The following is a 27,255-nucleotide window of genomic DNA, read 5'->3' on the forward strand; positions in this document are numbered from 1 at the left end:
GTCTCCCCCGTTCAGTTTTTCCTGATGCCTTTGTAATTACTGCAGTCTGAAAATCTCATGTTCAGAAACGCAAGGAGTTTAATTTTCACTTTGAGCTCAGGAAATGCAAGCCATTTCCCATGTTTAGAAACTGGAATTTATCAACTTTGCCATATCATCTATGTGAACATCTCCTGAAGATACGAATGGGCAGTGTTCAGGTTTTTTGAGTCGTGAGGTGGTACTAATAAAGTGCAGATACCAAGGCAGATTGGATGGAGGACCCCCTTGGTTAGCCAAAATATCAGCCCTAATTTCTGCGTCATTTGTATGCTCCTAACTATCTCTCCTCACCTGTGCTCTTCCTCTCACCCTTTCTATGCCTCCTCCTTGCCCCTTTATGTTTCCCATGTTACTTAATTCTCTTTCATACTTATTCATATGCCATTATACCTCATATTCCACTGCATCCTATGCCCTCTCAAATTGCCTCTATTTCCTCATATTTTCATGTCATCCAATGCCCCATCATAGTACCATGCCTTCCAAATCTTAAGACAACCTATCACCCCTCATTCCCCATACCACCTCCATGCCTCCAGTTATTGTCCATATTCATGCATACAGTATCTGTTATGGGCAGACTCCGGATATCTTTGAAATAGGCATTAATAAACTTCCAACAATCTTATAGAGCTGTAATATTCAAAGTAAGGTCAAACAGTACAACTCCTTCCTATAGAAAAGTTTTAACACAGATGTTAAAAGAAACCTTCAATCTGTTTCCAAACACCATACATTGGAAATTCAATCCCAGACAAATACTATCCTTATCTCAGCTTTTTAAATCTTTACTTAACTGACAATTTCTAGTTTCTTGTCTTGAAATGTAAAGAAGTTTTTAACAATCCCTTTTTAAGTCTACTGACATGAAATTTTCACAATACTCAAGGAATCCATACAGTGTGGAAGCAGGCTATTTGGCCCATCAAAACCACACTGACCCACCCCTCTTCCCTATCCCAGTAACCATGCATTTCCTATGGCTAATCCACCTAGCCTATGCATCACTGGACACTACGGGGCAATTTAGCATGGCCAATCCACCTAACATGCACATCTTTAGACTGTGAGTGGAAACTGGAGCACCCACAGGAAACCCACCCAGACACAGGGAGAATGTGCAAACTCCACACAGACTGTCCCCCAAGGGTGGATTTGAACCTGGCTCCCTAAGGGCTAACCACTTAGCCACAGTGCCATTGTTACTGATGGTTTAAATTTTCTCAGTTCTACCAAGTTGAAGATTTCTACTCAAACTCTCCTGGCCTGGAAGTTTTTCAGGCTGGAAACCACTTCTGTTGAGCTGACTAGTTTCCCTGAACTTAACTGTTAAAAAAAAACAAGGTTCCACTGCTGAGAGAAACTATTCCACTTTCTGAACTGAATTCTGGATTCTTCTGAACTAACAGAATGAACCTTCTGTTCTACAGTCAAAGCTAAACAAATTACCTTAATGTATTTACTCTGGTGGTCATAAGCCCAAAAGAATAAAAATGTTATCCATTAAGATGAGAAGGATTCTCCCAGCCACTTCACTGTCATCACAAGATTTCTTTGAACTGATGTATTTAGTTCATTTTTCCAAAAATACTTTCTGCTCTTATAATCTTGCTAACAAAAGCATTCACAGAAATTAATTCACATCCATTTTCCATTGTCTTGCGATCCCAATCAAAAAAAAAAAAATGGTTTACGCTACAGTGGTGACCCCAAACTCAAAGACAGGATACCCTTTACACTTAAGGCTATCCTGGTATTTGAAAATGCTAGACAAAAGTAGGACAATGCAGGAAAGGCACTACAAATCAGAGTTTGTGGTCAAGTATCTTAAATATTGTACTGTTGTGAGTCCATCTCATCTCCACTGAGAGATAAAGATGAAGTAGGAAATGTTTGATCAGACCCAAGCAACTCATGGCAAAAATTTAGTTACAATACATTGGGAATGGAAACATACAAGATACTATATTTGTATGAATAAGCTAACTTTTATTATTAATCTGTTATGGTTTATCAATTCTTTAAGCTTTTAGTAAATATTCATATTGACAGCTTTAACACTCGTGGTTAGGCCTTTAAATATCACTCGATAATCCAGAAAACTCTGAAATCCAGAAATGAATTGCTCCCAAGCATTCCAGATCAAAGAGGTTACAGCATATTAGACAATCTCCCAGATTCTGCTGGGAAATTATTTTTGCACCTTCTCCAGTGCTTCTACATACTTTTTACAGTATAAAGGTCTGAACAGAACACACTTTTCAAAATATTGTCGAACCAAAATTCTGCACAAGCCCAAGATAATTTAAACACAAATATCTGAAATAAAAACAGAAAATGCAGAAATACTCAACAGGTCAGGCATCATCACTGAAAAGAGAAGCAGAAATAACACTACAGGCCTGTGACCCCACATCAGTAAGATAACCTTTCTTTTTTAGATTCTGTTAATTGAGAAATAAATTCTGGGACTTTCTTCGCATTCTCGCTGTCTTGTTAACCAGAGTTGCTGCTTTTACTTTTCTTCTTTACCCTTCTTAGTCTCTTATGTTGAAAGGAGTAGGTTGTGTCCATATTTATCATACTAATGTACACCACCTCCCCATTTGTCAGTGTAAAAGGTAATTTGCTATTCTGCATGTATATCAATGTCCTCTCTTATTTGTTACAATCCAACTTCCCATCACCCAATTTGGTGTCATCTACACATTTTGAAATTATGCTTCCAACTCATGAATCAAAATTGTCTATGAAGTTTAGGAACAAGGATTCAGACAGTGTTCCCTGTGGAAGATCACTTCTCACCTTTTGCCAGTTTCTGCAGCCTTACACTCTGTTCTCTGTTCTGTAGCCAGCTTTCTGCTGCTTGTCCTCTGACTCCAAAAGACTTGACTTTAGTCTCGGATCTACAATGCGGTATATTGTCTAATGCAGATTTCAATTTCGACCACTTTATATTTTGTTTGCTGATACCCACAGGAGCCATCTCAGTTGTTGCTCATTTGAATCTGCTTCAATCTTTGCTTTTAAGCAAGGCTGTCAGTGGTGTGATGATTTGAACATTTCCAATTGCTGCACTTTGGAGAGTGAGAACTCCCTTTGGGTAGAGCAAATATCAAAATGGACAGCATGGCAATAACATTCTTGTGTGGAGTGTGAACTGATGATCGAACATTGCTTGTTCAACATACACCATAACTGATAGCAAGAACTACAATTTGCATTTATATAATGCTTTTAACATTATAAAACCTTTCAGGGCATTTCACTGGAGTATTATCAAACAAAATTTGGCATTTTGCCACAGAGAAGCTATTAGTTCACAAAGCTTGGTCAATGAGGTAGTTCATTAGGCGCATCTTAAAGGAGGAAAGAGACATAGAGAGGTTAAGACATTTGGGGAGGGAATTCCAGAACTTGGAACTCCATGTCTATGGATGTAGAATGTGGGAGACCACCATTGACTATATCAGAATAGCTAAGTTTAGATATAACTAAGGCAGGAAATATACGGACAATGTAACAGATATGGAAATACATTGCCTTTTGATCAAACTTATGACCAGATGCTCATCTCAAAGTCAAATATGGCAATTTGGTTTGGCCTCAGATAGCTGCAGGGAATTTGGGAAGTAAAAAACGTAGATAATGGGTTGTAGGTAATCGTTTTGCTATATATAATATTTATCCAGGGGAAATTCTGCTCATTCAGTGCTGGATATTTATCAGCAGTTTAACTATTTAGAGACAGTAGAGGGTTGAAGGCATTGGCAGTGAATTACATTTGATAGCATCAGCATACATGTGGAAATTGATGCCAATTTTTTGGTTGATGTCCCTGAGCAGAAGCAAGTGAATATAAGTGGAAGGGGGTGAAAGTTGGGTGCTTGGAGGTTACCAGCAGCATGAAGGGGAAGAGAAACCATTGCAGGTGATTCTATGGCTATAACTGGATAGTTGAGAATGAAACTAGGTGAGTACAGTTCCACCAGCATTTGCAGTAAACTATTATATTCAATCAGGCTAAAGACTGTTGATACATTGAAAAGGGTAAGGAATGATCACTCACCTTTATCACTGTCAGAGAAGATATCTTTTATAAGAACTTTTGACAAGAATGTTTTCAGTGCTGATCAGAAGGATCCAAAGATAGGGTTCTATGCACAAATTCAGAAGTCAACAGCACATTCAGGAATTTGGAAATGACAAGGAGGTTGACGGAGGGGGGGGGAGGTGATAGTTTACAAGGACTTGGGGATTTTTGTGTGGTTACTGACTGTGGATTTGAAGGGAGCATGAATAGTACTGGATTAACAGAAATGTTCGTATTTAAGCATTGCGAAGCCCGAATCTACAGTCTCCAATCCCTTCTGCAAGTGTCACTCCTGACTAAAAAAATCTTTTCTCTTTCACTACTGAATCAGGCAGACTGTTTACAAATGTTGCATCATATTTGAACTTGAGTTCTGTTTCTGACCTCATATCCTCCCCATCACCAAGATGGCTTACTTCCATACCTGTGAACTGGGTCCTCTGTGCCCTTGCTTCAGTTCAGCTACACAGAAATATACAGTAATGCCTTTGTTAACTTTCGACTTGAGTATTCCAATACTCCCATAGCTAGCACATTGACTTTGCACCCTCCAAAACTTCATGCTCCTCCAAAATACAGCTGCTCATGTCCTAAATTACACCATGAACCTCCTTCTTGTCTCCTATCCTTTCACACAGTGGTAGATGTTTGGAACTCTCTTCTGCAAATGGCAGTCACTGCTGGACCAGTTGTACATTTTAATTTTCTGAAATAGAATAATTTTTTGTTCAGCAAAGGCATCAGGGATTTGGGCCAAAGGCAGATACATAGAATTAGGCTGCAGGTCAGCCATCATCTTATTGAATCGTGGAACAGGCTCGGCAGGCTAAATGTTCCTATGCTCCTATCTGATCAGTACTTATTGACTTGCATTTGTTTCCAATTTCTGATTTTAAAATTCATGTCCTTGCTTTTAATTGACCTAATGGTTCTTCCATATTTATATCTGGAACTTTATCTAACCCTACAACTGCCTGAGATTTTCCAATTCTGCTCTTTTGAGCTTTTCTCAATTCTCAATTTTCATAGATCCACCATTGACAACTAAATCTTCAGCTGTCTGGGCCATAATCTCTTGCTTTCCTAAACCATTTTGCCACTCCGCGCCCTTTTCTTTTTAAAGACATATCTTAAATCTTGCCATTTTAATCAAGCTTTTTGACAAAAATCGTAATGTCCCTCTATATGGCTCAGTGTCAAATTTGAGTTGATAACACTACAATTTGTGTTAAAGGAACTACATAAATGTCCTGTAGTTAAAGTCTCAGGCAGCAATGTGATAAGGTTACTTATATAAACTAATCATCGATCATATTTTATCTACTATTAATTTTTAAAAATGTTCCATTTTCAGTCATTTTACATTGTATTGAACTAATATATGTTATCTTTACAGTTATGGAAACAGTACACTCAGTAGCTACTACTATAACAAAAAATGACCTCCTTGTCTTTACATTGTAGATATTTGATTAAAAACATGCTTTGGATATCAGTAAATAGGTTTTGCCAAACAGATCTAACATAGTAACATCTCTGTAATAAAACAATAATATTGTTTAATTTTTGATTAACTTATTTCAGTTATAGAGTCATAGTGATAGAGATGTGCAGCACAGAGACAGACCCTTCAGTCCAACTCATCCATGCTGAACCAGATATCCCAACCTAATCTAGTCCCACTTGCCAGCACCCGGCCCATTTCAATCCAAACCCTTCTTATTCATATACCCATCCAGATGCCTTTTAAATGTTGCAATTGTACTGGTCTCCACCACATCCTCTGGCAGCTCATTCCATACAAGCACCACCCTCTGCGTGCAAAAGTTGCCCCTTAGGTCTCTTTTATATCTTTCCCCTCTCACCTTAAACCTATGCCCTCTGGACCTGGACTTTGTCTATTTATCCTATCCATGCCCCTCACGATTTTGTAAACCTCTATAAGGTCACCTCTCAGCCTCTAATGCTCCAGGGAAAACAACCCCAGCCTGTTCAGCCTCCCCCGATAGTTCAAATCCGCCAACCCTGGCAACATCCTTGTAAATCATTTCTGAACCATTTCAAGTTTCACAACATCCTTCCAATAGAATTGCACACAATATTCCAAAAGTGGCCTAATGAACATCCTGTACAGCCGCAACATGCCATCCCAACTCCTGTACTCCACACTCTGATCAATAAAGAAAAGCATACCAAATGCCTTCTTCACTATCCTATCTACCTGCGACTCTACTTTCCAGGAGATATGAACCTTCACTTCAAAGTCTCCTTGTTCAGCAACACTCCCTAGGACCTTATAAGTCCTGTATAAGTCCTGCTAAGATTTGCTTTCCCAAATGCAGCACCTTACAATTATCTAAATTAAACTCCATCTGCCACTCCTCAGCTCATCGGCTCATCTGATCAAGATCACATTGTAATCTGAAGTAACCTTCTTTGCTGTCCACTACACCTCCAATTTTGGTGTCATCTTCAAACTTACTAACTATGTGTCCTATGTTCACATCCAAGTCATTTATATAAATGATGAAAAGTAGTGGACCCAGCACCGATCCTTGTGGCACTCTAATGGTCACAGGCCTCCAGTTTGAAAAACAAACCCTCCACCACCACCCTCTGTCTTCTACCTTCGAGCCAGTTCTGTATCCAAATGGCTAGTTTTCCCTGTATTTCATGAGCTCTAGCCTTGCTAACCAGTCTCCCATGGGGAACCTTGTCGAATGCCTTATTGAAGTATGTATAGATCACATCCGCTGCTCTGGCCTCATCAATCCTCTTTGTTAACTTCTTCAAAAAACTCAACCAAGTTGTTTAATTTTAATTCATTTTTTTCTCTTCATGTCCTGAATATACATTTGATTTTTTTTTTGGAACTTTTTTTTAGAAAAGAAAAGGCTTTTGCCAATAGCCAATCCAAATTTGTAGGATAATCAACTGCCTCACTAATGTCCCAAAACTCTGAAAAATCACTGCCTCCACTAATTGGGAATACAATCAGGTGGACTGCTACAAGCATAGCACATTCCTATGTCTTACCATTCGCTCCTAATAATCTTAAATCCAAAGTACTTGTGCCACAGCTGCTTGGATGTGGTGGCTTTTCGTTCTTTTATTTCTATTGCACTGTTTGAATTTCATGGGAATTTACATCACAATTGATACATGGCAACTCGTTAGTGTAAACGAATAAATTATCAAGTTCATTTTTGAAAAAAAAAATCAAATTCTTTATTTATTTTTTATTTTTAAAAATGACTATGTTAAACTCGATTCGGAGCCACAGACTTGGTCTGATTTGACTATCAACAAACGCGGACTGATAAAGCCATGAATGAGGGGATGGAGTGTGAGTCATTCTCCATCATTTGCATTGATACCTTGCCACTATTTTCACACTTGGGATTTAGGCTGTAGAGACTGCTATCGCAATGCTGAGACGAGACGGAGTGATTCCTCTTCATGTAAACAATATTAGTATTTCAATCACATTAAAAAAAAGCAACTGAAACAGCAATGCTGTGTGAACTCCTTACATTTCAACATCGACTCACTCAAGACGGAGATGTTTAAGTGTTATGACGACTGTTTTCAAGAAAGTTTTATTTTTATATCCTAAAATTGCTAGCTTTATTTGTAAATTATACATAGCAACAATGCATTAATTCATGCTGATAGATTTGGATGGGTTTACAAACACAGCTCTCTTGGCAATGTGCATCTATACTGTATTTTATCCCCGATCAGAACAACGAAGGCGCCAACTAGTGGCAACCTTGTGACATTAGCGGCCCGGCGATTCACATCCCATTGAGAAAATACATATTGTCCCCCTAGACAGTCACGTTCTCCTGGAGCAGATTTAACTGTACCAACTGTATCGTTTTGTTTAAAATGATCTCTGATCGAATTTTACAAGCGGAAAACTTTAAAAAAAAACTGTAATCGCGGCAGCGTCCGGACATCAATTTAGGATTAAACGGCATTTACAATTTGAGATAATTTCAATGAAATATTGCCTTAGCCATTAAAAAGATGAGTGGCTCTAATTTCTAAATTTAAATAAGTCAAGTTTAAAGTGCAAGATTTGTTCTGGTGAGAGACGTACTGTTTAAAACCAATTTAATTAACCAGGATTAAACTGAGCGGTGCTGAGAGGGTGGATAAGAAAGATATTCTGGGAACCCGAGTGTTAAATCTGAAAATGTACATTTTTAAAAAAATTGGCTTTCAGATTTATCAATTGACCTGTTTGAGGGTTTGAATGATTCTGCAAAGAGGCAATTGTTTGTCGTATCCAAAGCAGGGATTTGCTAAGTAGTATCGGGAGACCGAGTTCATCCTGATATTTGGACTCCTTCGGAAATGGAAAGGAAGTCATCCACTGAAATGTAGCGACGTTTCCGAAATCGGCAGAGTTGGAGGGAATAACTTCCCCTCCTGCCATTTTACAGGAAAATTTGAAAGCACTCATTCTTAATCACAAATCATACTTCCGGGCAAGGAGGTTTTCATGAACGGTTTTGGGGTTTTCTGATGTGGTGGGAGACAAATATGAAAATACAATCCGCCAAATCATTTTTTTTAATCAAAAGGCGAGGTCGGATTTTTAACACTTTCCGTGGGAGAGAATCCAAATTCATAGGAAGTCACGGATTCCACGACTTTGAATCATTGACATCTCTCAATATCTGAATTTCAGCACAAAGGCATGATTCGTTAAGTGGTTTACTTTTTTCTCAAATTGCAAAATTGGAAAGTCCGCGATCGCCAGGTAACGACCCAAATTAAATCAACCAGGTAAATCAATTGGAGACAGACTTGATGAGCCACCTTTCAGTGGGGCACACTCCCCCTCGAAAACGCCCTCTTTCAGGCATTTCGTTATCTAAACCGCACTAATATTCTCGAAAACGTGAATAATTAATAATCCATCGAGGACATGCTTGACAAACAGATAGTTGACGGATAGATTGACCCTTCCGTTTGTTTTGCACCAGTAGACGCTATTGGACCGTGAGCATTTCAGCGTTTGGGAGCCACAGCCAGCAGCGAATGATGCGGCAAAAAAACTATTGGGAGAACGAGGCGTCAGTGATTTCAACATTTTGATGAATAGAAGCATAGATTCCACATTTTGTAATCTATTTAATAGAGAGAGAGAAATACCCCGTTGAAGCCAATTTTGCCTGCAGTAACTTACAGTGCAGGTGAAAACAGCATCAGAATTTGACAAGCATGAGGAATGAAAACGCCTGTAGCTCTTCAGATTTTATTGTTTTACCCAAACGCTGTTGCGGCTGAGAGAGAAAGAAAAAAATCCTGACAAGAAGCGGCTTATGGCAAATTCTTGTGGGCATTTAATGGTGAGGGTTATTGACAGGTCTTACACCACACTTAACGCACAATCTGTCACCATTCTCCAAGCGTACCTGTCATTTCAAACAGCAAGCCACATACTCTGAAACCCCAATATCGGTCGAAATGGTCGGGATGCTGAGAAATGAACTCCGCGGTATTTTCTTTGGGGAAGGGAGTGGTGGTTGGATGTATATTAGCGGTGAATATTTACTTCAAACAGTTTGGATTCATTCTATTAAAATGCAATGATAGTGTTGTCTTCCAAAGAAAATTAATTCGTATCTTGTAGCATCACTAGCATAACGGAACAGTATCAACCTCACCATCTTAAACTCACAATTCCACAGGTTATGAAAAATCAGAAGGGAAAATAATTAATTCTGACGAAGGGTCGCCGGACTGAACATGTTAATTCTATTTTTTTTCTCCACAGATGCTGTCGGACCTGTGCTGAGTTTCTCCTGCATTTTCTGCTTTCTATAACATTTTAAAGTGATGTTTCTTCTGGCTATCAGTCCCACTATTTAACTAACTGCAACTGAAATTATTCGTGCGAAAGATCTGGTGGGCTACTCCCGTTCGCCCAATGCTCAAAATACCTGTACAATTTATTTTGTAAGAAAATATCAGGAAAAGGGATTTTAAAAAACCCACAAACCCTATGATTACCTGATTGAAATTTTTACAAGAATTGTGCAGTGTTGTTTTATGGAATTCTAACTACTGTACGCCGACACATGGACAGATTGAAACGGAAAACACGTTGTACGTTACTTTATTATTTTTAAAGTCAGAGATCTCATCCAAACGAGCAGATGGAGCGGACTGCTGACTCAAATTATACTTGAAATGTCACTTAACCCGAAAAAGGGCAGATGCCTGTGGCAGAAGCGAGAGCTCGCTTCTTGTATTAACTGCAGTGGACAATGTTTCCTTTGGGTCAGTGAGGCAGCACTCAGCCTAGAACTCGTGAGAATCTATGTGTAACGTTAACACGCAGAAGAAAATCAGAGCGAGGTCCAATTGCATCCATGGAAATCAACCCAAGGCGCCCACGAATCCTAGAGTTTGTTTCTTTTAGGGACCGTCAACACAATGCCCCTTGTTGTCACAATCCTGGAAAGAAGCTTGTCATGGTCAGAATTCTGGGGCCTTCCCACCCCACCCCCTCAACACACACACACTGTATTACATTCACATCTCCTCCTGGTTGTGATTATGACACCTTAGAGATCCCCTTCACTTCTGGAGTGGGCGGCTGTATCATTATTAACGTTACACCCATCATCATTTCAATTGTGTTTAAAAAAATTACACCACACGCAAACAAGACGTCCTGACAAAGGGGGAAAACAAAACACCTCGGCTATATCTATCTAAACCTGTCAGTAACCATTGGTATAATCTATCCACATGATTTATAAAAACAGTCTGTTCAGTTCCTGTCAACACATTATATATCTTCTGGGAGAAAGTGAAGACTGCAGATGCAGGAGATCAGAGCTGAAAATGTGTTGCTGGAAAAGCGCAGCAGGTCAGGCAGCATCCAGGGAACAGGAGAATCGACGTTTCGGGCATGAGCCCATTCTCCTGCTCCTTGGATGCTGCCTGACCTGCTACGTTTTTCCTGCAACACATTTTCAACACATTATATATACTTGGTCAAAAATACTTTTCTATCATTTATTATATTTGTACAAGCATGTGAGATTACCAAATGCATATTCATTATCTAATCTCTGTTCACAGGGATCCACACAATGTGCTCCTATTTCAAAGCTAACTCCTAACTCCCTGATTTTAACTCCACAGTTCGTGTTCACTAAATTGGAGAAGTCAGATTGACTCTGGCCTCGTTCTAAAAGCGACAAATCTCATTCTAAACAGTACTGACTTGTCGATCTTTACCCAAGGAAAGTACTGTTTGTAATTTTCTGTTGAGCTATGTCAGCTATGTAAACATATTAATAAAACGCAAAAAATGCACAATATCTGAATGGGGCTGGGCTCCAACCCAAGGAGCAGGGGCGGGACCCGAGGGGAGCTCCACCTTTTTGTCTGGAGAGGCAGGCCCCCATTGGCGGTGACGGTCCGGTGGGTGGGGTTTGTGGCTGTGTTTGGCGCAGGGGGTGTCAGTCACTGGGAGTCCCGCCCTTCAGGTTAGGTGACGGAGGCTGTATATTGGCCGCTCAGCGCACTTCCCTGCTTTAATCAGAGAAAAACCCAGCAAAAGTTTCTGAAAGAAACCCCGAGGATTGCACTCAATTCATGTGGAGATTCGCCTAGCGGACTGCAACCTTCAGCACTGCTGTTTTAAAAATAGCACTTTTGTTTGTGTTTGTGTGTGTGAAAATTTTGTTGGGTGACGCTGCAGCGCCCAGTTGGTGTGCGCGTTTTTTTTTGGAAGTGACCAGAGATCTGTTTGGTGATAGACGTTGACGAGGCTCCAGTGATACTGAAAGTGAACCGTCTGCTCTGTGGGTTGGCTCGGTGCTGGGGAGCGAGAAGTGAAGCCTTCACGTTCGGATCCCCGCGAGCTCCATGGGGGGAAATGGTGCTCAGCCGCTTTGAAGTTGCAGAACTCTTGGCTTTGCTGAAGGACTTGCAGATTCTGAGGTCGTTTGCAAATTTAAAAAAAAACAACCTCTTGGCACCAAAAGCGGATCCTCAAACCTCTGAGTGATCTCTGGGCAGGAGGAATGGACTATTCAGTATCTCAATAAATAGGAAGGAAGCCAGTTGAGACTATTTGGAACTCAAAGGACATTTCAATTGAAAAAAAAACACACAAATTGATCGTAGGACCTCAAGTTGGCCTTTGTGAGAGGAAAGACTTTCTCCGAATTAAGGAGAGAAAAAGAAACAGAAGTTATTTCAGCTGTTTGAGGCGGTTGGTTGCCGTAGTCTTGAAGCCTCCTTGTTGCTGTCCTCTAACCCGAGTGTTGTGATGCGTATTCCCGTAGATCCCAGCACTAGCAGGCGCTTCACTCCTCCGTCCACCACGCTGACACCCAGCTCGGGGAAGATGAGCGAACCGGTCTCACTGACTCAGCCCAACCCTGCAGGGCTGTCCCGGATCCGGCCCGAGACCCGCACGGTGGTCGATGTCCTGCAGGATCACGCTGGCGAACTGGTCCGGACTGACAGCCCCAACTTCCTGTGCTCGGTGCTGCCTTCACACTGGAGATGTAACAAAACGCTGCCTGTGGCATTTAAGGTCAGTATCTGTTCTACTGGCTGAGACTGTCTTTTTTAAAAAAAAACAATATCGTTGTTGTCAAATTGGGAAAGTTTCTGCCGCATTACAACCACAACCGCAATATTTATGTACAAATCGATGCCTGTGTAAGAACACAATCATGATAAGGCCATAATCTAATAATATTGATTTAAAAATGCGTTTTTTAAACAAAAGCTGACAACTAAACAAGACAAACATAAAGTGACACTGTCTATGCAAAGAGGTTTAACTACAGTTTTGTTGACGATGAAAGTGTGGATTTTTTTAAAGTTCACACATGTTGTTCTGTAATTTATAAATTGTTACTAATCTAATGGAGCACATTGCCGGTGTTTGTAGTTGACTTCCATCCCCAAGACATAGCGGGAATGTAAGGTTGCCTGTTTGTTATGAATATAGTGAAACTTCAAACGTGCAAGTGGCAGGATCTATGCTGGTGAAATGGGGAAATCTGTCCTGACTTCATTTAAAACACACAGCTGACTGTGGAAGCCCCCGCAGCAGCTTCTCATCATCTCGGGAAACGCATTCTGGATTTTTTTCCCCTCTCTCTCTCCCTGATGTTATGTAAACATTGCAATTGATTTGGAAACCTCTTCATGTTTGACCGTCCGTTTCTCAGCATGAGCCCCCACATCTGAGCAGGGTAGCCCTGTCAGCGGCTGCTGTAGCCCGGTTACTCTCGGCGGATATTAGATATAAATGGCATTGGAAAAGGTTTGAATTTTGTGCCGCATTATGCAGAATGCAAGCACAGAACAGCACAGAAATGGCATTCTTTCTGCAGCCAAACGTTTGAACCTCCCCTAGCTAATTGGCTACATTTCCAGGCGTTAAGTGAGGGGCAACACAAACAAATTATGCTTCTCCCATGTACAAGACGTGCAACAAAGTGATTCCAGCTTTCAAATTCGACAAAACGTTTAGTTGTTGAGTCAAGTCAGTGCAGGTGTTCCTGCAAATCCGCTTGCTAACACCCGCAGTTAGTTTCAAACAGGACAAGATGTAACGGGACCGCGGACGCTGACATCGTCTCCTTCATAACAAACAGCAATGCCGAGTTCAAATTCCAATCCCGGGGCAACAGGCAAATTGGAGGAAAAAACATTAACGAGAGGGGGGTTTCCGAAATTCAACGTGGTAGATGCTACATTGCTGTATTTCCAATATAAATTGCAAAACCACTGCCTCAAATTGGAATGAAGTGCATGGACAAGACTCTTGTTTTTTTTTGGAAATGAAAGGTGTCCTTTTCCGAGATAAAACGCTAAGTAAATGGTTTATTTCTTACTTAATGAAGAGTGTGCCCACACTTAGAGAAACACACCTAATGCAAATAGCTATCACTTGATATTTCCCAAATTCTGTAAAGGGATGAAGAGTGAGATTACCTATTTAATTGAGAGCCATTTGCTGTTGATTTGATTCTAGTTGAGACCTATGCCCTGTGTGGGCAGACTTTCCGAGCCGTCAGCGCATTTTCTTTAGGGGTTTCAGTTCTTTTCGAAGTGTTTTAACCCGAGGAAACGGTTTGCATGGACAGGTGGTGGCCCTGGGGGATGTTCCTGATGGCACCTTGGTCACAGTGATGGCTGGAAACGACGAGAATTACTCGGCGGAGCTCCGGAACGCGTCGGCCGTCATGAAGAACACAGTGGCCCGGTTCAATGACCTCAGATTTGTGGGAAGAAGCGGACGAGGTATTTACACCAACACCAAATGATTTGTGGTTTTTGGGGGTTCGGGGTTAACAGTAACCTCTGTTGTTTTGCTCGCTAACATCAGGCCGCCGCACCAAGGAACGCTTTTCGCGTTGTTTTCATTTAAACCGTGGACATTTCACCTCACTTTTATAGAAAAGAACGAAAGTTCTCCGCCCGATTTATTTTATTTTGTTATTACTTCAAAACAACTTGACGCCGCGAAATCTGTTTGGTTCGGAGTCGGTGGCAACCCAAATTTCAGACACATCTTTTTTTTTCTTTTATCTTTCACTTGTTTCAACCATTTCTTTAATTTTTTCGGTTTGTAATTTTCACTCGAATTGGGTGGGTTGAAGTCATGTCTGCTTCTCTGCATCCAAATGTCAATACTTCCCAAAATCCGCTCGCACTTGGCTTTCTCACTTATTTTTTAAATAGTGCGAATATTCTCCCCATTCCTTCAGAACTCCAATGTCTTTTGACAGCTTCCCGAACCTGCTTTGCTAATTTCAGTGACTGAAAATCAGGTTCGGAAGGTTTGAGGCTGGCCAGCCCTCAGTTTGAAGGTGTACCGCAATCCCCCCCCCCCCTGTTCCTTTTGTCCCCCTCTCTTGGTTTGACCATTGACTGAAATTCCTGATCACTTTGAGAACAGGGGAAGATTCCTTCTTCAGCTATCTAACCTCCTGCTAAATTTGACTATAATTACAGAGACCATTTACATATCTATTTTGAACTGTTATTCATAGGTTACTGTCTTTAAAAATCCTGGCATCGAGTTTTAACAAAGCCGGTTCCTTCCGAGGTTTCCATTTCGATGTCCTTCCTCTTTTTGATCTTTGTGTATTGAAGGAGTCCCCCGAGCTTCCTGTAACCGACCTCATGGTCCGTTCGAATTATACATTTTCTCAGTAAATAATCAACAAAATTATCCACTTAATCAAGAACGATAACTCTGAAGCCGTCAGTGCAGGGAAGTTAATGCAGAACAAATGAACAAAAAAACGCAAAAACTGTCTGCAGGAGGAGAGCACTACAGTTTGAAAATAAGGCCGCTTTAAAAAAACTCATGCATCACTTCTGCTTATCTTTAAAATCATTATGAGCATATGCTATCACAGCCTTATTCCGAAATTGAACTGTTTGTGCATTTTGACCTAATATTAATTTAGCACTCAGAATAATCAACGGCGACCATTCCGAATTTTCAGTTTAGAGACACCCCGTATAAATACATTAACCTTCACAGACAAAACAGATACTCTTAAAAAGCAGGCCATCGCTCGTTAAAAAGTACAGATATGCTATTCAAACTTTAGCTGTTCAAAATCCTTAAGGCACACGAACCTTTAAGGGCAAAATCCTCAATAAGTTTCCATCTCCCTCTGTTCCCATACACGATTTGATCATTTGCAGTTAAAGCCAATTAAGAAAGTAAGAAAAATGCAACACCACCACCGTAAGAAAATTAGCTTGCAATTTGAGTCAGAAATATAGTTTAGGTAGCATTCAAGTAACAAACACATTTATTAATGCTAGGTGCATTGCAAGAGAGGAATCCTTAGTAAGAGATTTACATAGATATCAATGCTTCAGTGTGCTGATGTAGATGTTTTTATTTTTAATTGGTCCACATGAGTTTTACCCTTAATCTGCTTTTATTCCCATCCCTAACTGCCATTTCTCTGGCAACTGTGAACCTGACCATGGATGTTCTTTCTGCTTTGTAATTACTAGTACACATTTCAGAATATACATGCTGACCTACATTTCCTCTTTAATCAGCATTCCCTACACAAAGTGTCGCAGACCTGCCAAATAACACTAATTGTACTAGAGACTTATTTTGCATTTACATAAAAAGCCAATGCAATCCCAGATTAGATTTAGATTTATGTTCACTATTCATAAGCATTACCAGTCATGATTGTAATTTAATTCTCAAACTGAAAAACATTTGGCCATTATAGGACAATTTTAATAGCTACTTTAATGGTCTGGTCATATTTTCAAAATTATTGATAGTTGAAAATTGTAAAAGATTTTGTCATTAGATGCATTCTCCAGCCAAAATATTGAAAATAATGTTCACATTTACAGTTCCACAATTACAGTGAAAAAATATTGAAAATAATTTCAATATTTACAGAGATGCTGCAAAGCAACACACTTTAGATAAATTTGGTTAAACCAAATGCAAGATTGTGCTCAGGAATAGGTTAAAAATCTGGAAGTTATTGAAGTACATCTGTGAGCATTAATTGCAGTTAATTATTTTAAAACCACGTAACGGAGGGAGACCCCTTTCACTTGGTTTTGCTTAGTCTTCTCTACAATTCCAAATCTCTCAATTATATTTGCAGAAAACATTTCTAGAATATATACAGTGTATGGATAGGAATTACAAAAGAAAATCAGCCCCAATGAGGTTAGCAATAATTGAAAGATGCATTCTTTCAATGTTTGAGAGTCTTTTCTGCTAACCATTTCAAACAATGAAAGAGATATTGTCACATATTCCAAATGTTGCATTCAATTATCTCATTATAGTGTTCAGATATAATGTGAAACAATTACTAATTGGAAAGCCTAAAACTCCAGACGAATCCTGTATCTAAATCACCTAACCTGCAATCATATTATATAAAATTATATATGGATGGCAGTATTGAACAATTAACTTTGTCAATTTGAATAGGAAGGATTTAGGGGAATGTGTGCCAAATGCTGACAAATGGAGTTGGGTTTATTTAGGATATCTGGTCAGCATGGACAAGTTGGACCGATTGGTCTGATTCCATGCTATACAGCTCTATGACTTTAATTAAACTGACATGTAAATACAATATTTTATCTGTTGGCTCAAATGTTAGTATTATTTTATAAAGTTAAAGTTTGAAAAAGGTGATAACTTTTATGTAGAAAATGTAGGAATTATTTCCAATTTTTGGTGATTTAGGCTTTTTAACTGAACTGCAAATTCAGTTGGTAGTGGCATTGTAGTAGTTTTGTTTTAGAAATGATTGTGGTTATTTTGTGCAGTGACCATAGTATTCTATTGGTACTTTAATAGTCAACTTTGTAATATGAATATCCATAACGGCCTTACAAATGTGATCATCCTGTTAGAATGCAGCTCTTGTTCGTAAACATAATATGCTAAGAACCACAAGGATACAACATACTCTACTAATATGCAACCACTCGCAAAACTGCATTTTATATTCATGACAAACAAATCTATCAGTTTAGAGTCTATCATATTATTCATGCAGGAAATGGGATTCCTTCAATCTATTTTAATTGCTATGAGTTCTCAGCTCAGTATTTAAAAGATCTAGTGATCCATTCATTGTGAGTTTTTGGTGGTGACGATATATGACGAAATGCTATACATGGTATCAAAAACAGAACTCAGTTCCTGCCTAGTGGAACCCTTGTTTATCACAATATAAAGCCAGTTTGATGGCACTTCACTCAGTTCATTACATGTACATAAACTGATGAGTGAATATTTCTAGTAATAAAATGCCAAATCAGAAAAAGTGCCAAAATATCAGCTCATATCTTTTATACTTATTCAAGTTCATTTTAGAGTTTAACTGTACCATTTCATGTGAATGATTTTCCCTCTCCCCAGGCCATGTTTACATTTACAGTTCATGTTACCCACAATTACAGTGGAAAAATGTTTTCCCAGAGTGGAGTAAAAACACAGTTAAACTAAGTCTCATTATGTGTTGTGCTGTTTACAGTTAAAACGAGAAAGCTGGCAGTAATTCAGGACTACAAAGAATGATTCGTATTAGAGAAACATTTTCACAGGCATTAATTTTACTGTCAATATTTTTACTTAAAAGGAACAATGTAACGTGAAGCACAATTTCCCTTCAATCAGGTCAACTGTACCAGATTTACCTCAAATCATACTCTTTCCCATTGCTTGTCCAACTGATGTTTGATGAGTCCTGTTTAAACACTGTTTTCTAAACACTGTTGCTAATGTGGAAAAAATAACTGAGAAAGACAGCAACGTTATAGAAGTGCTCTAAAGGAATGCATAGATTACTATTTCCTTATAATTGTTTGATCCATACTCATGATCAGTAAATAAGAATTGAGTTGGTAAATCTGATTACAGAGCAAGTTCAGAATCAATATAGTGCTGCTATTAAAGTGAATGTTGACGCATGGCCAGTTTGATTCCCTTTCTCACAAGCCACAATGAACCACAAGAATGCCCCAAAACAGCCTTATGCAGTGAACCACATCACAGGATTTGGTTGAGCATAATATCACCTTCATAAGTGTTAAGTAGCCGCACCAAAAAATAAATTTGTAAATTTTAAGAATTGATCCTTTCAATCTCATGAAAATGTGAATATCAACTTTTATGTAAACATAATATATTTTGTCATCTAGCAAATCTCTAAATCCATTCAATTTGCATAAAGTTGAATTTAGTTTGATGCAAGAATCAAAGAAGGAAAATTGGAAGACAATTAAATAATGGATGAGCTGGGTTCGCATTAGACCATTTGTACTGCTGCTGTTGCCTCACATAACTTGATCATTCAGGTTGAAATGTGAGATTTTACCAACAGTTCAAAAATTATTTAATGTTGCCAATGTGAAATTTTACAGAACCAAACTTGTAATAGTCTTGCAGAAGGTGGTTTTGTCAGATTTAATTGAAATACTGTGGTTGCTGTTCCCAGCTGCAGTCACAACACAGCAATGAGCCTTTCTGGGCTTTGAAATGTTGAGGCTTTGTGTTTCCAGATTCTGTTCATTTTCCTTTAATGACTTGAGCTTTGGATACTAGAGATTTGAGGAAATCAGGCAAAGAAATATGTTTTTGTTTCTCGGGAATAACAAATTGAGATTTAGAATTGTCTGCAAATATCTTTTGTAGGAAAGATCAGCTGATCCTCAATAACACAAAAAAATATGTGGGATTATAGAATAGAATAGAATAGCAATTTATTATACCTCCTTATTCTGCAATTAGTCTGCTCACTTTAAATAGCTGGATCCAGTAGTTTAAAAAAAGTGAGATAACTATTATTATTTAATGAAATCCATTATTTAGGACCTTAGAGTGCACATATTGGGAAAGAATTTCAGCTTTGGGCTCAGTTACTGATTCCAGTGTAAATTGTGGTAAAAATTATTCTTCGTTTGAAACTATTTTTCAAGCCTAGAGTTTTACAGTCAAACATTTTGCATGAATTCAAAATCTACCATAAATCAGTGCGAGAGGGCAGAATTTTAAGGGTCTGTTTCTGTGCTGTCAGACTCTCTGACTCTTTAGATGATAATTTCAAAGAAAGTTAATTATAAATTATTTTCCTTGGAAAGTGATAATTGGAGCAGGCAGAACTAGATTGGGTTAGGATATCTGTTCGGCATGGACGGGGTGGACCAAAGGGTCTGTTTCCGTGCTATACTTCTCTATAACTCTATAACTGAAATTCAATTTATCACAAAAATAAGCATTTACAATCACAGTGCTCACCCATCAGCTGTAAGTAATACAACTTTAAATGACTGAAATTCACCTTTAAAATATTCATACTATTTTCTCATTGCATTGAGGAGCAGTGGTCAGTTTGTTTGTAAGTTGAAACAAAATAAATCACACTTTAAAATTTTTGAAGTCTACCTTTAGTGTCCTTGCACCTGCAATTCAAAAGCCTTCTCGAAAATCTGAAAATATGTGCAATTATTGGAAAGCCCTAAAAATCTTTAATTCACTCTGGCAAAGTGAATTTTAAAATTTTAAAACACCTTGGTAATTTGAGCTACGCAGAGCTTTAATTGCAAATGGAATTTAGCAATCTTTATCTCAATTTTACCCAAAGTTCTCAATTTTACCCAAAAAACCCAGTGCAATTGAGTGGAAATTCCAGGCCTTTCTTGTGATGCTACAGCACCAGAGGGACAATACTCATGAAGAAGTGTTGAGCTGCCTGCAAAGCAACGTATTGAATTTATGGATGTGTTTATCCACAAAGATGTCTGAACATCACAGCACTTTTAAGTCAAATTATTTTTGGTTCAATTGAAACCACACAGTAATGGTTCTCATATTTGACGAAAGCATACTCCCTTTCTAAATTCTGGGGTCTGCATTGCCCTCTGATGGACTGTACTGCTGTGTCAAACTAATATGAATGATATTTACTTGTTAAAATCACATTTGTCTCATCCAGTGAATAGACACTGCTGAATGACATTGAGGAATTAAACCAATATAAATGGTGGTTGCAAACTCAATGCAAGAGAATGCTTGAAACTGACCAGGTGATTTAATTAAGAAGGATGCCTGCACATCCCAGCAACCATGCCCAGCTGTATCATTGCTTGATAGTCATTGTTGAGGTTCTACCATCCCGACATGGGTCCAGCTGAAAAAAATGCAGAATTACGTTCACTTATTTGTACTCCATCTCTAAATAACAACTTGGTGAACAGTTTAGATGACGACTACTGCACAGAAAGATCCCACCTTACTGATGAGGGATAAGTCTGGAGGTGAGTCAGGGCACGAGGTGAAGAAAAATCTGTTTGACAAAAATAATCTTCATAGTCAATCAATTATTTAACTATTTCACCCTATTTCAAACAGACAAATCCTAACATAACTATTACCTTCTATAAATCAAGCTTCAGCTAGTATATTGTGAAATGTTGGAAACAAAAGTCTTAAAAATATTTTTACAGCAAGTTGAGGTAAGGCGAGTTCATTGGTTCTTCACTCGCAAAAGGTACTCCCACAGAGAAGCAGCCTGAAACTAATTAAATCCATCCCCAATGCATCCATCAGGGTTTATTTCATAATAGACTTTAGTTTTCTGTGTTTTAAAAAAAGATCAGCATCGGCCGGCTTTAGCTACTCTACATTGACAACTGAGGAATGTTGTCCCCTTCCTGTTCCCTTTCCTTTTCCAGTCTTCAATGCTTGACGTGTCTGGCAGAAACATGGCAAAATAAACAATATTTTCTATTTCTCCCCTTGTAGGTAAAAGCTTCACACTGACAATCACTGTATTCACCAGCCCTCCTCAAGTTGCCACCTACCACAGAGCCATTAAAGTCACTGTGGACGGACCTAGAGAGCCTCGCAGTAAGTTACAGCTCATTTTATAAATACCAAACATTGAATACATTCATTCAGGATTAATTATCATCTGAGATTGGTGTTTTAATCAGTAGTAATTACTACAAGTTAAAGTGTTCATGAATAGGTGTATTCACTCTTGTAATGTGAATTCAGAGTTATGTTGTACAGTGATATCAGTTATGTATTTACACCGAAACCTTAAATGAATATCATAAAGGTAACATGGAAAGTATTTATACAGGCTTAAGAGGTATTTCAAATCAGGGGTTTTAATCAGCTTTAATTAATTATAGTGTTTAATTCATGAATGAGCAGGTTCAATGTTAAAAAGGCAACTGATTCGTTCAGCATTATTCAATATTTTTAAGCTAATAACTTTGAACATCAATACTTAGGAATAGTAATCATATCTGGAAAATCAACAAGTTAGTTGACATATTGTCCAACGTGTAATCTTGGCATTGGAATCAGTGAGAGATACTGATGTTAAATTATGGTTGTACATAGAACAGCTATGGCATTGATTAATTGATTGATTTGCTCCTTAACAGTAGTATATACATCACAACTATTCAAGATCCTTAGCTGAATAATTTGTTGTTTTTCCATTATTGTCAATAAATAAATAGAACTGGACCAAAATAGAGAATATTGTTGCGTTCAGCCAATTTGTACCCCTGCAGGCTATGATCCTGATGTACCCAAAATGCTTACCGGTTATGTTAAGGTGTTCAAATCTTTGTGATTTCAAATCAGAGGTTTGGATTTTTTAAAAAAATATTTTGTTCAGATACACAGGGTCTCAGGAATGTTGTATCTCCTGTACAACAAACTGAACCAAGGAACCAAGCAGTTTACTTGCCAACTGGGCTGAACCCTACGCTTCATTGGTAGCTTTTGCCAGTCAAACAATGATAACTGTCAACCAAGAGGAGGGATCAATGACATTAGTGGCCAAACTGGGAGTACAATTCTGTTCAAAAATGAAGCAGTCATATCTAACTACGCATGCTGTTAAATAGGGATAAGAAACCAGGTTAAGAGGAGCATATCTCCTTACAAGCAAAGAAAATGTTCAGAAGATGTATTTTCTCTGAGTGCCAGTGCTGTGTAAAACCTCTGGAATGTGTCAACAAAATAATGCCTCCAGCAAGCAGTCTTGGATATGTAACTCTATTAGTTCCATGCTCTATAGAGGATACTATAAAGGATACAAGTAACACTGAAGAAAATGCTGTCAAGTCAGGAAGTGGGAGAGAGGAACTCAAGAAAATAACAATCACCAGAGAAATAGTAATGAACAAAGTGTTGAAGCTATGAACTGACTCATCCTCTGGCCTGATGGGCCTCAAAATAAGTGGCGAGTGAAATAATTGTTACATTGTTTTTCATTTTCCAAAATTCCCTAGATTCGGGGACGTTTCCATTAAATTGGAGAATAACAAGTGTAATTCCTTTATTCAAAAAAAGAAAGAAATACAGAAAGCTAGAAATTATCAGTCAGCCAGCTTAATATCTGTCATAGGGAAGACATTACAAAATATTATTAAAGAAGTCACAGCAGGGCTCTTTAAAAAAAATCAAGGTAATCAGGCAGAGTCAACATGGTTTAGTGAAAGGGAAATTTTGTTTAATCAATTGATTGGAGTTCTTTGAGGAAGTGGTATTTGATGTGATTAAAGGGAGACTGGAGAATATAAAATACCTAAAATTACAAGAGAAGTTTGATAAGATGCCACATCAATGGCTATTGTGCAAGATAAAAGTTTCTTATAAGGGAAACATATTGTATGGGAATCGATCTGAGATGGGTCCAGCTGAGAACAGAAGTGAGTCAAACAGTCAGGGCAGGCAGGGTCAAGGTAGGATTAATAAATTAAACTGCATTTATTTCAATGCAAGGGGCCTAACAGGGAAGGCAGATGAACTCAGGGCATGGTTAGGAACATGGGACTGGGATATCATTGCAATTACAGAAACATGGCTCAGGGATCGGCAGGACTGGCAGCTTAATGTTTTAAGATACAAATGCTACAGGAAGGATAGAAGGGTGGGGGGGCAAGAGAGGAGGGGGAGTGGCATTTTTGATAAGGGATAGCATTACAGCTGTGCTGAGGGAGGATTTTCCTGGAAATACATCCAGGGAAGTTATTTGGGTGGAACTGAGAAATAAGAAAGGGATGATCATCTTATTGGGATTGTATTATAGACCCCCCAAATAGTCAGAGGGAAATTGAGAAACAAACTTGTAAGGAGATCTTAGCTATCTGTAAGAATATTATGGTGGTTATGGTAGAGGATTTTAACTTTCCAAACATCGACTGGGACTGTCATAGTGTTAAAGGTTTAGATGGAGAGGAATGTCTTAAGTGTGTACAAGACAATTTTCTGATTCAGTATACGGATGTACCTACTAGAGAAGGTGCAAAACTTGACCGACTCTTGGGAAATAAGGCAGGGCAGGTGACTGAGGTGTCAGTGAGGGAGCACTTTGGGGCCAATGACCATAATTCTATTCGTTTTAAAATAGTGATGGAAAAGGATAGACCAGATCTAAAAGTTGAAATTCTAAATTGGAGAAAGGCCAATTTTGATGGTATTAGGCAAGAACTTTCAAAAGCTGATTGGAGGCAGATGTTCGCAGGTAAAGGGATGGCTGGAAGATGGGAAGCCTTCAGAAATGAGATAGCAAGAATCCAGAGAAAGTATACTCCTGTCAGGGTGAAAGGGAAGGCTGGTAGGTATAGGGAATGCTGGATGACTAAAGAAATTGAGGGTTTGGTTAAGAAAAAGAAGGAAGCATATGTCAGGTATAGACAGGATAGATCGAGTGATTCCTTAGAAGAGTATAAAGAAAGTAAGAGTATACTTAAGAGGAAAGTCAGGAGGGCAAAACGGGGACATGAGATAGCTTTGGCAAGTAGAATTAAGGAGAATCCAAAGTGTTTTTACAAATATATTAAGGACAAAAGGGTACCTAGGGAGAGAATAGGGCCCCTCAAAAATCAGCAAGGCGGCCTTTGTGTGGAGCCACAGAAAATGGGGGAGATACTAAATGAGTATTTTGCATCAGTATTTACTGTGGAAAAGGAATGGAAGATATAGACTGCAGGGAAATAGATGGTGACATCTTGCAAAATGTCCAGATTACAGAGGAGGAAGTGCTGGATGTCTTGAAACGGTTAAAGGTGGATAAATCCCCAGGACATGATCAGGTGTACCCGAGAACTCTGTGGGAAGCTAGAGAAGTGATTGCTGGGCCTCTTGCTGAGATACTTGTATCATCGATAGACACAGGTGAAGTGCCAGAAAACTGGAGGTTGGCAAACGTGGTGCCACTGTTTAAGAAGGGTGGTAAAGACAAGCCAGGGAACTATAGATCGGTGAGCCTGACCTCGGTGGTGGTCAAGTTGTTGGAGGGAATCCTGAGGGACAGGATGTATATGTATTTGGAAAGGCAAGGATTGATTTGAGATAGTCAACATGGCTTTGTGTGTAGGAAATCATGTCTCACAAACTTGACTCAGTTTTTTGAGGAAGTAACAAAGAAGATTGATGAGGGCAGAGCAGTAGATGTGATCTATATGGACTTCAGTAAGGCGTTCGGCAAGGTTCCCCATGGGACACCGATTAGCAAGGTTAGATCTCATGGAATACAGGGAGAACTAGCCATTTGGATTCAGAACTAGCTCAAAGGTAGAAGACAGAGGGTGGTGGTGGAGGGTTGTTTTTCAGACTGGAGGCCTGTGACCAGTGGAGTGCCACAAGGATCGGTGCTGGGTCCTCTATTTTTTGTCATTTACATAAATGATTTGGATGCAAGCATAAGAGGTACAGTTAGTAAGTTTGCAGATGACACCAAAATTGGATGTGTAGTGGATAGCGAAGAGGGTTACCTCAGATTACAACAGGATCTTGATCAGATGGGCCAATGGGCTGAGAAGTGGCAGATGGAGTTTAATTCAGGTAAATGCGAGGTGCTGCATTTTGGGAAAGCAAATCTTAGCAGGACTTATACACTTAATGGTAAGGTCCTAGGGAGTGTTGCTGAACAAACAGACCTTGGAGTGCAGGTTCATAGCTCCTTGAAAGTGGAATCGCAGGTAGATAGGATAGTGAAGAAGGCGTTTGGATGCTTTCCTTTATTGGTCAGAGTATTGAGCACAGGAGTTAGGAGGTCATGTTGCGGCTGTACAGGACATTGGTTAGGCCACTGTTGGAATATTGTGTGCAATTCTGGTCTCCTTCCTATCGGAAAGATGTTGTGAAACTTGAAAGGGTTCAGAAAAGATTTACAAGGATGTTGCCAGGGTTGGAGGTCTGAGCTACAGGGAGAGGCTGAACTGGCTGGGGCTGTTTTCTCTGGAGCATTGGAGACTGACGAGTGACCTTATAGAGGTTTACAAAATTATGAGGGGCATGGATAGGATAAATAGGCAAAGTCTTTTCCCTGGGGTCGGGGAGTCCAGAACTAGAGGGCATAGGTTTAGGGTGAGAGGGGAAAGATATAAAAGAGACCTAAGGGGCAACTTTTTCACGCAGAGGGTGGTACGTGTATGGAATGAGCTGCCAGAGGATGTGGTGGAGGCTGGTACAATTGCAACATTTAAGAGGCATTTGGATGGGTATATGAATAGGAAGGGTTTGGAGGGATATGGGCTGGGTGCTGGCAGATGGGACTAGATTGAGTTGGGATATCTGGTCGGCATGGACGGGTCGGACCGAAGGATCTGTTTCCATGCTGTACATCTCTATGACTCTATGACTCTAACCAACCATTAGCGTAGATTTTTGTATTCTAAATTTTAATTGGATCCAAATTACACCAACTGCTATGATTCAAACCCATGTCTTTAGAATGTTAACCTGACCTTCTGGATTGCTAGTCTAGTGACATTACCATTAAACCACCACCTGCCATTTAGATTTGAACATGCCTAATCATTATGATTTTAAAGCTATCACACTAAATACAGCAATGTTTTTGCTATAATTTGCCCCTGTAATCAGTTGTGTCTGCAATGGTGAGAGTACCCACTCTGTTGTGCTGAGGTTACTCCATGAATGTTTACATTTGGCTCAATACATTTCCTTGTCAATTTCTCCTCACTTTCCATCCTCTTCCCAGTGTATTCTATTTGCTCAGTATTTGTATGGTGAAATAATATTAATATCTTCACCCTGATAGTGAGGGTCAGCTACTTGCAGCTTGACTCGCTTTTATCCTCACCTGACATCAACATATGCACACTTCCAATCCAGTTGAGCTCCCAAGGATAATGTTAGATCCTGAATTTTAGACTGATCCACTGACCATAAATGAACAGGATTGCGTGGCTAAATCAGGATGGTGTATGTCATTTAACTAGTTTAGGTGCTCAGTGGTCACTAACTGAGCCATCATTGGACCGCTTTTACCATCATAGTTTCAGAAATTTCAGGTTTAAGTATAACAGTTACTGCTTTCATGAACAGTTAAAAGATCAGTGCAATCGCTTTAATTTCATCTGCAAAGGCATTTATTTCATTATCCAAGTATTTTATGTAAGAATGTGTTGCAAGTAAACATCTCATAAAAAGAAGTAAGCATATTAAGAGACCATTAAAGCAAATTAAGATGTTGATGAAACCAACTTTTTGCCTTTCATAGCCCACCAATTGAGGATATTCCTGTTTTAAATAGGCATAAACT

The 27,255-nt window shown here is 39.1% G+C and overlaps 1 protein-coding gene across 4 annotated transcripts in view; it reads left to right on the plus strand.

The window, feature by feature from the left end:
- Positions 1 to 27,255, plus strand: part of runx3 (RUNX family transcription factor 3) — a 154,940-nt gene that overhangs the window by 80,918 nt on the left and 46,767 nt on the right. For 3 of the 4 annotated variants that reach the window (XM_043717652.2, XM_087976833.1, XM_087976834.1), the window contains 3 exons: positions 12,457 to 12,710; positions 14,278 to 14,434; positions 21,462 to 21,566. In XM_043717652.2, the coding sequence (XP_043573587.1) occupies positions 12,457 to 12,710; positions 14,278 to 14,434; positions 21,462 to 21,566 (516 nt within the window). Of the gene's footprint in view, positions 1 to 11,662; positions 12,711 to 14,277; positions 14,435 to 21,461; positions 21,567 to 27,255 lie in introns of those variants that run through there. The other variant, XM_087976835.1, reaches the window with a different exon arrangement.

The sequence above is a fragment of the Chiloscyllium plagiosum genome, unplaced genomic scaffold, assembly GCF_037043375.1.
Source record: "Chiloscyllium plagiosum isolate Xiang-an unplaced genomic scaffold, Cpla_swu_hap1 HiC_scaffold_30, whole genome shotgun sequence".
NCBI classification, from domain to species: Eukaryota; Metazoa; Chordata; class Chondrichthyes; order Orectolobiformes; family Hemiscylliidae; genus Chiloscyllium; species Chiloscyllium plagiosum.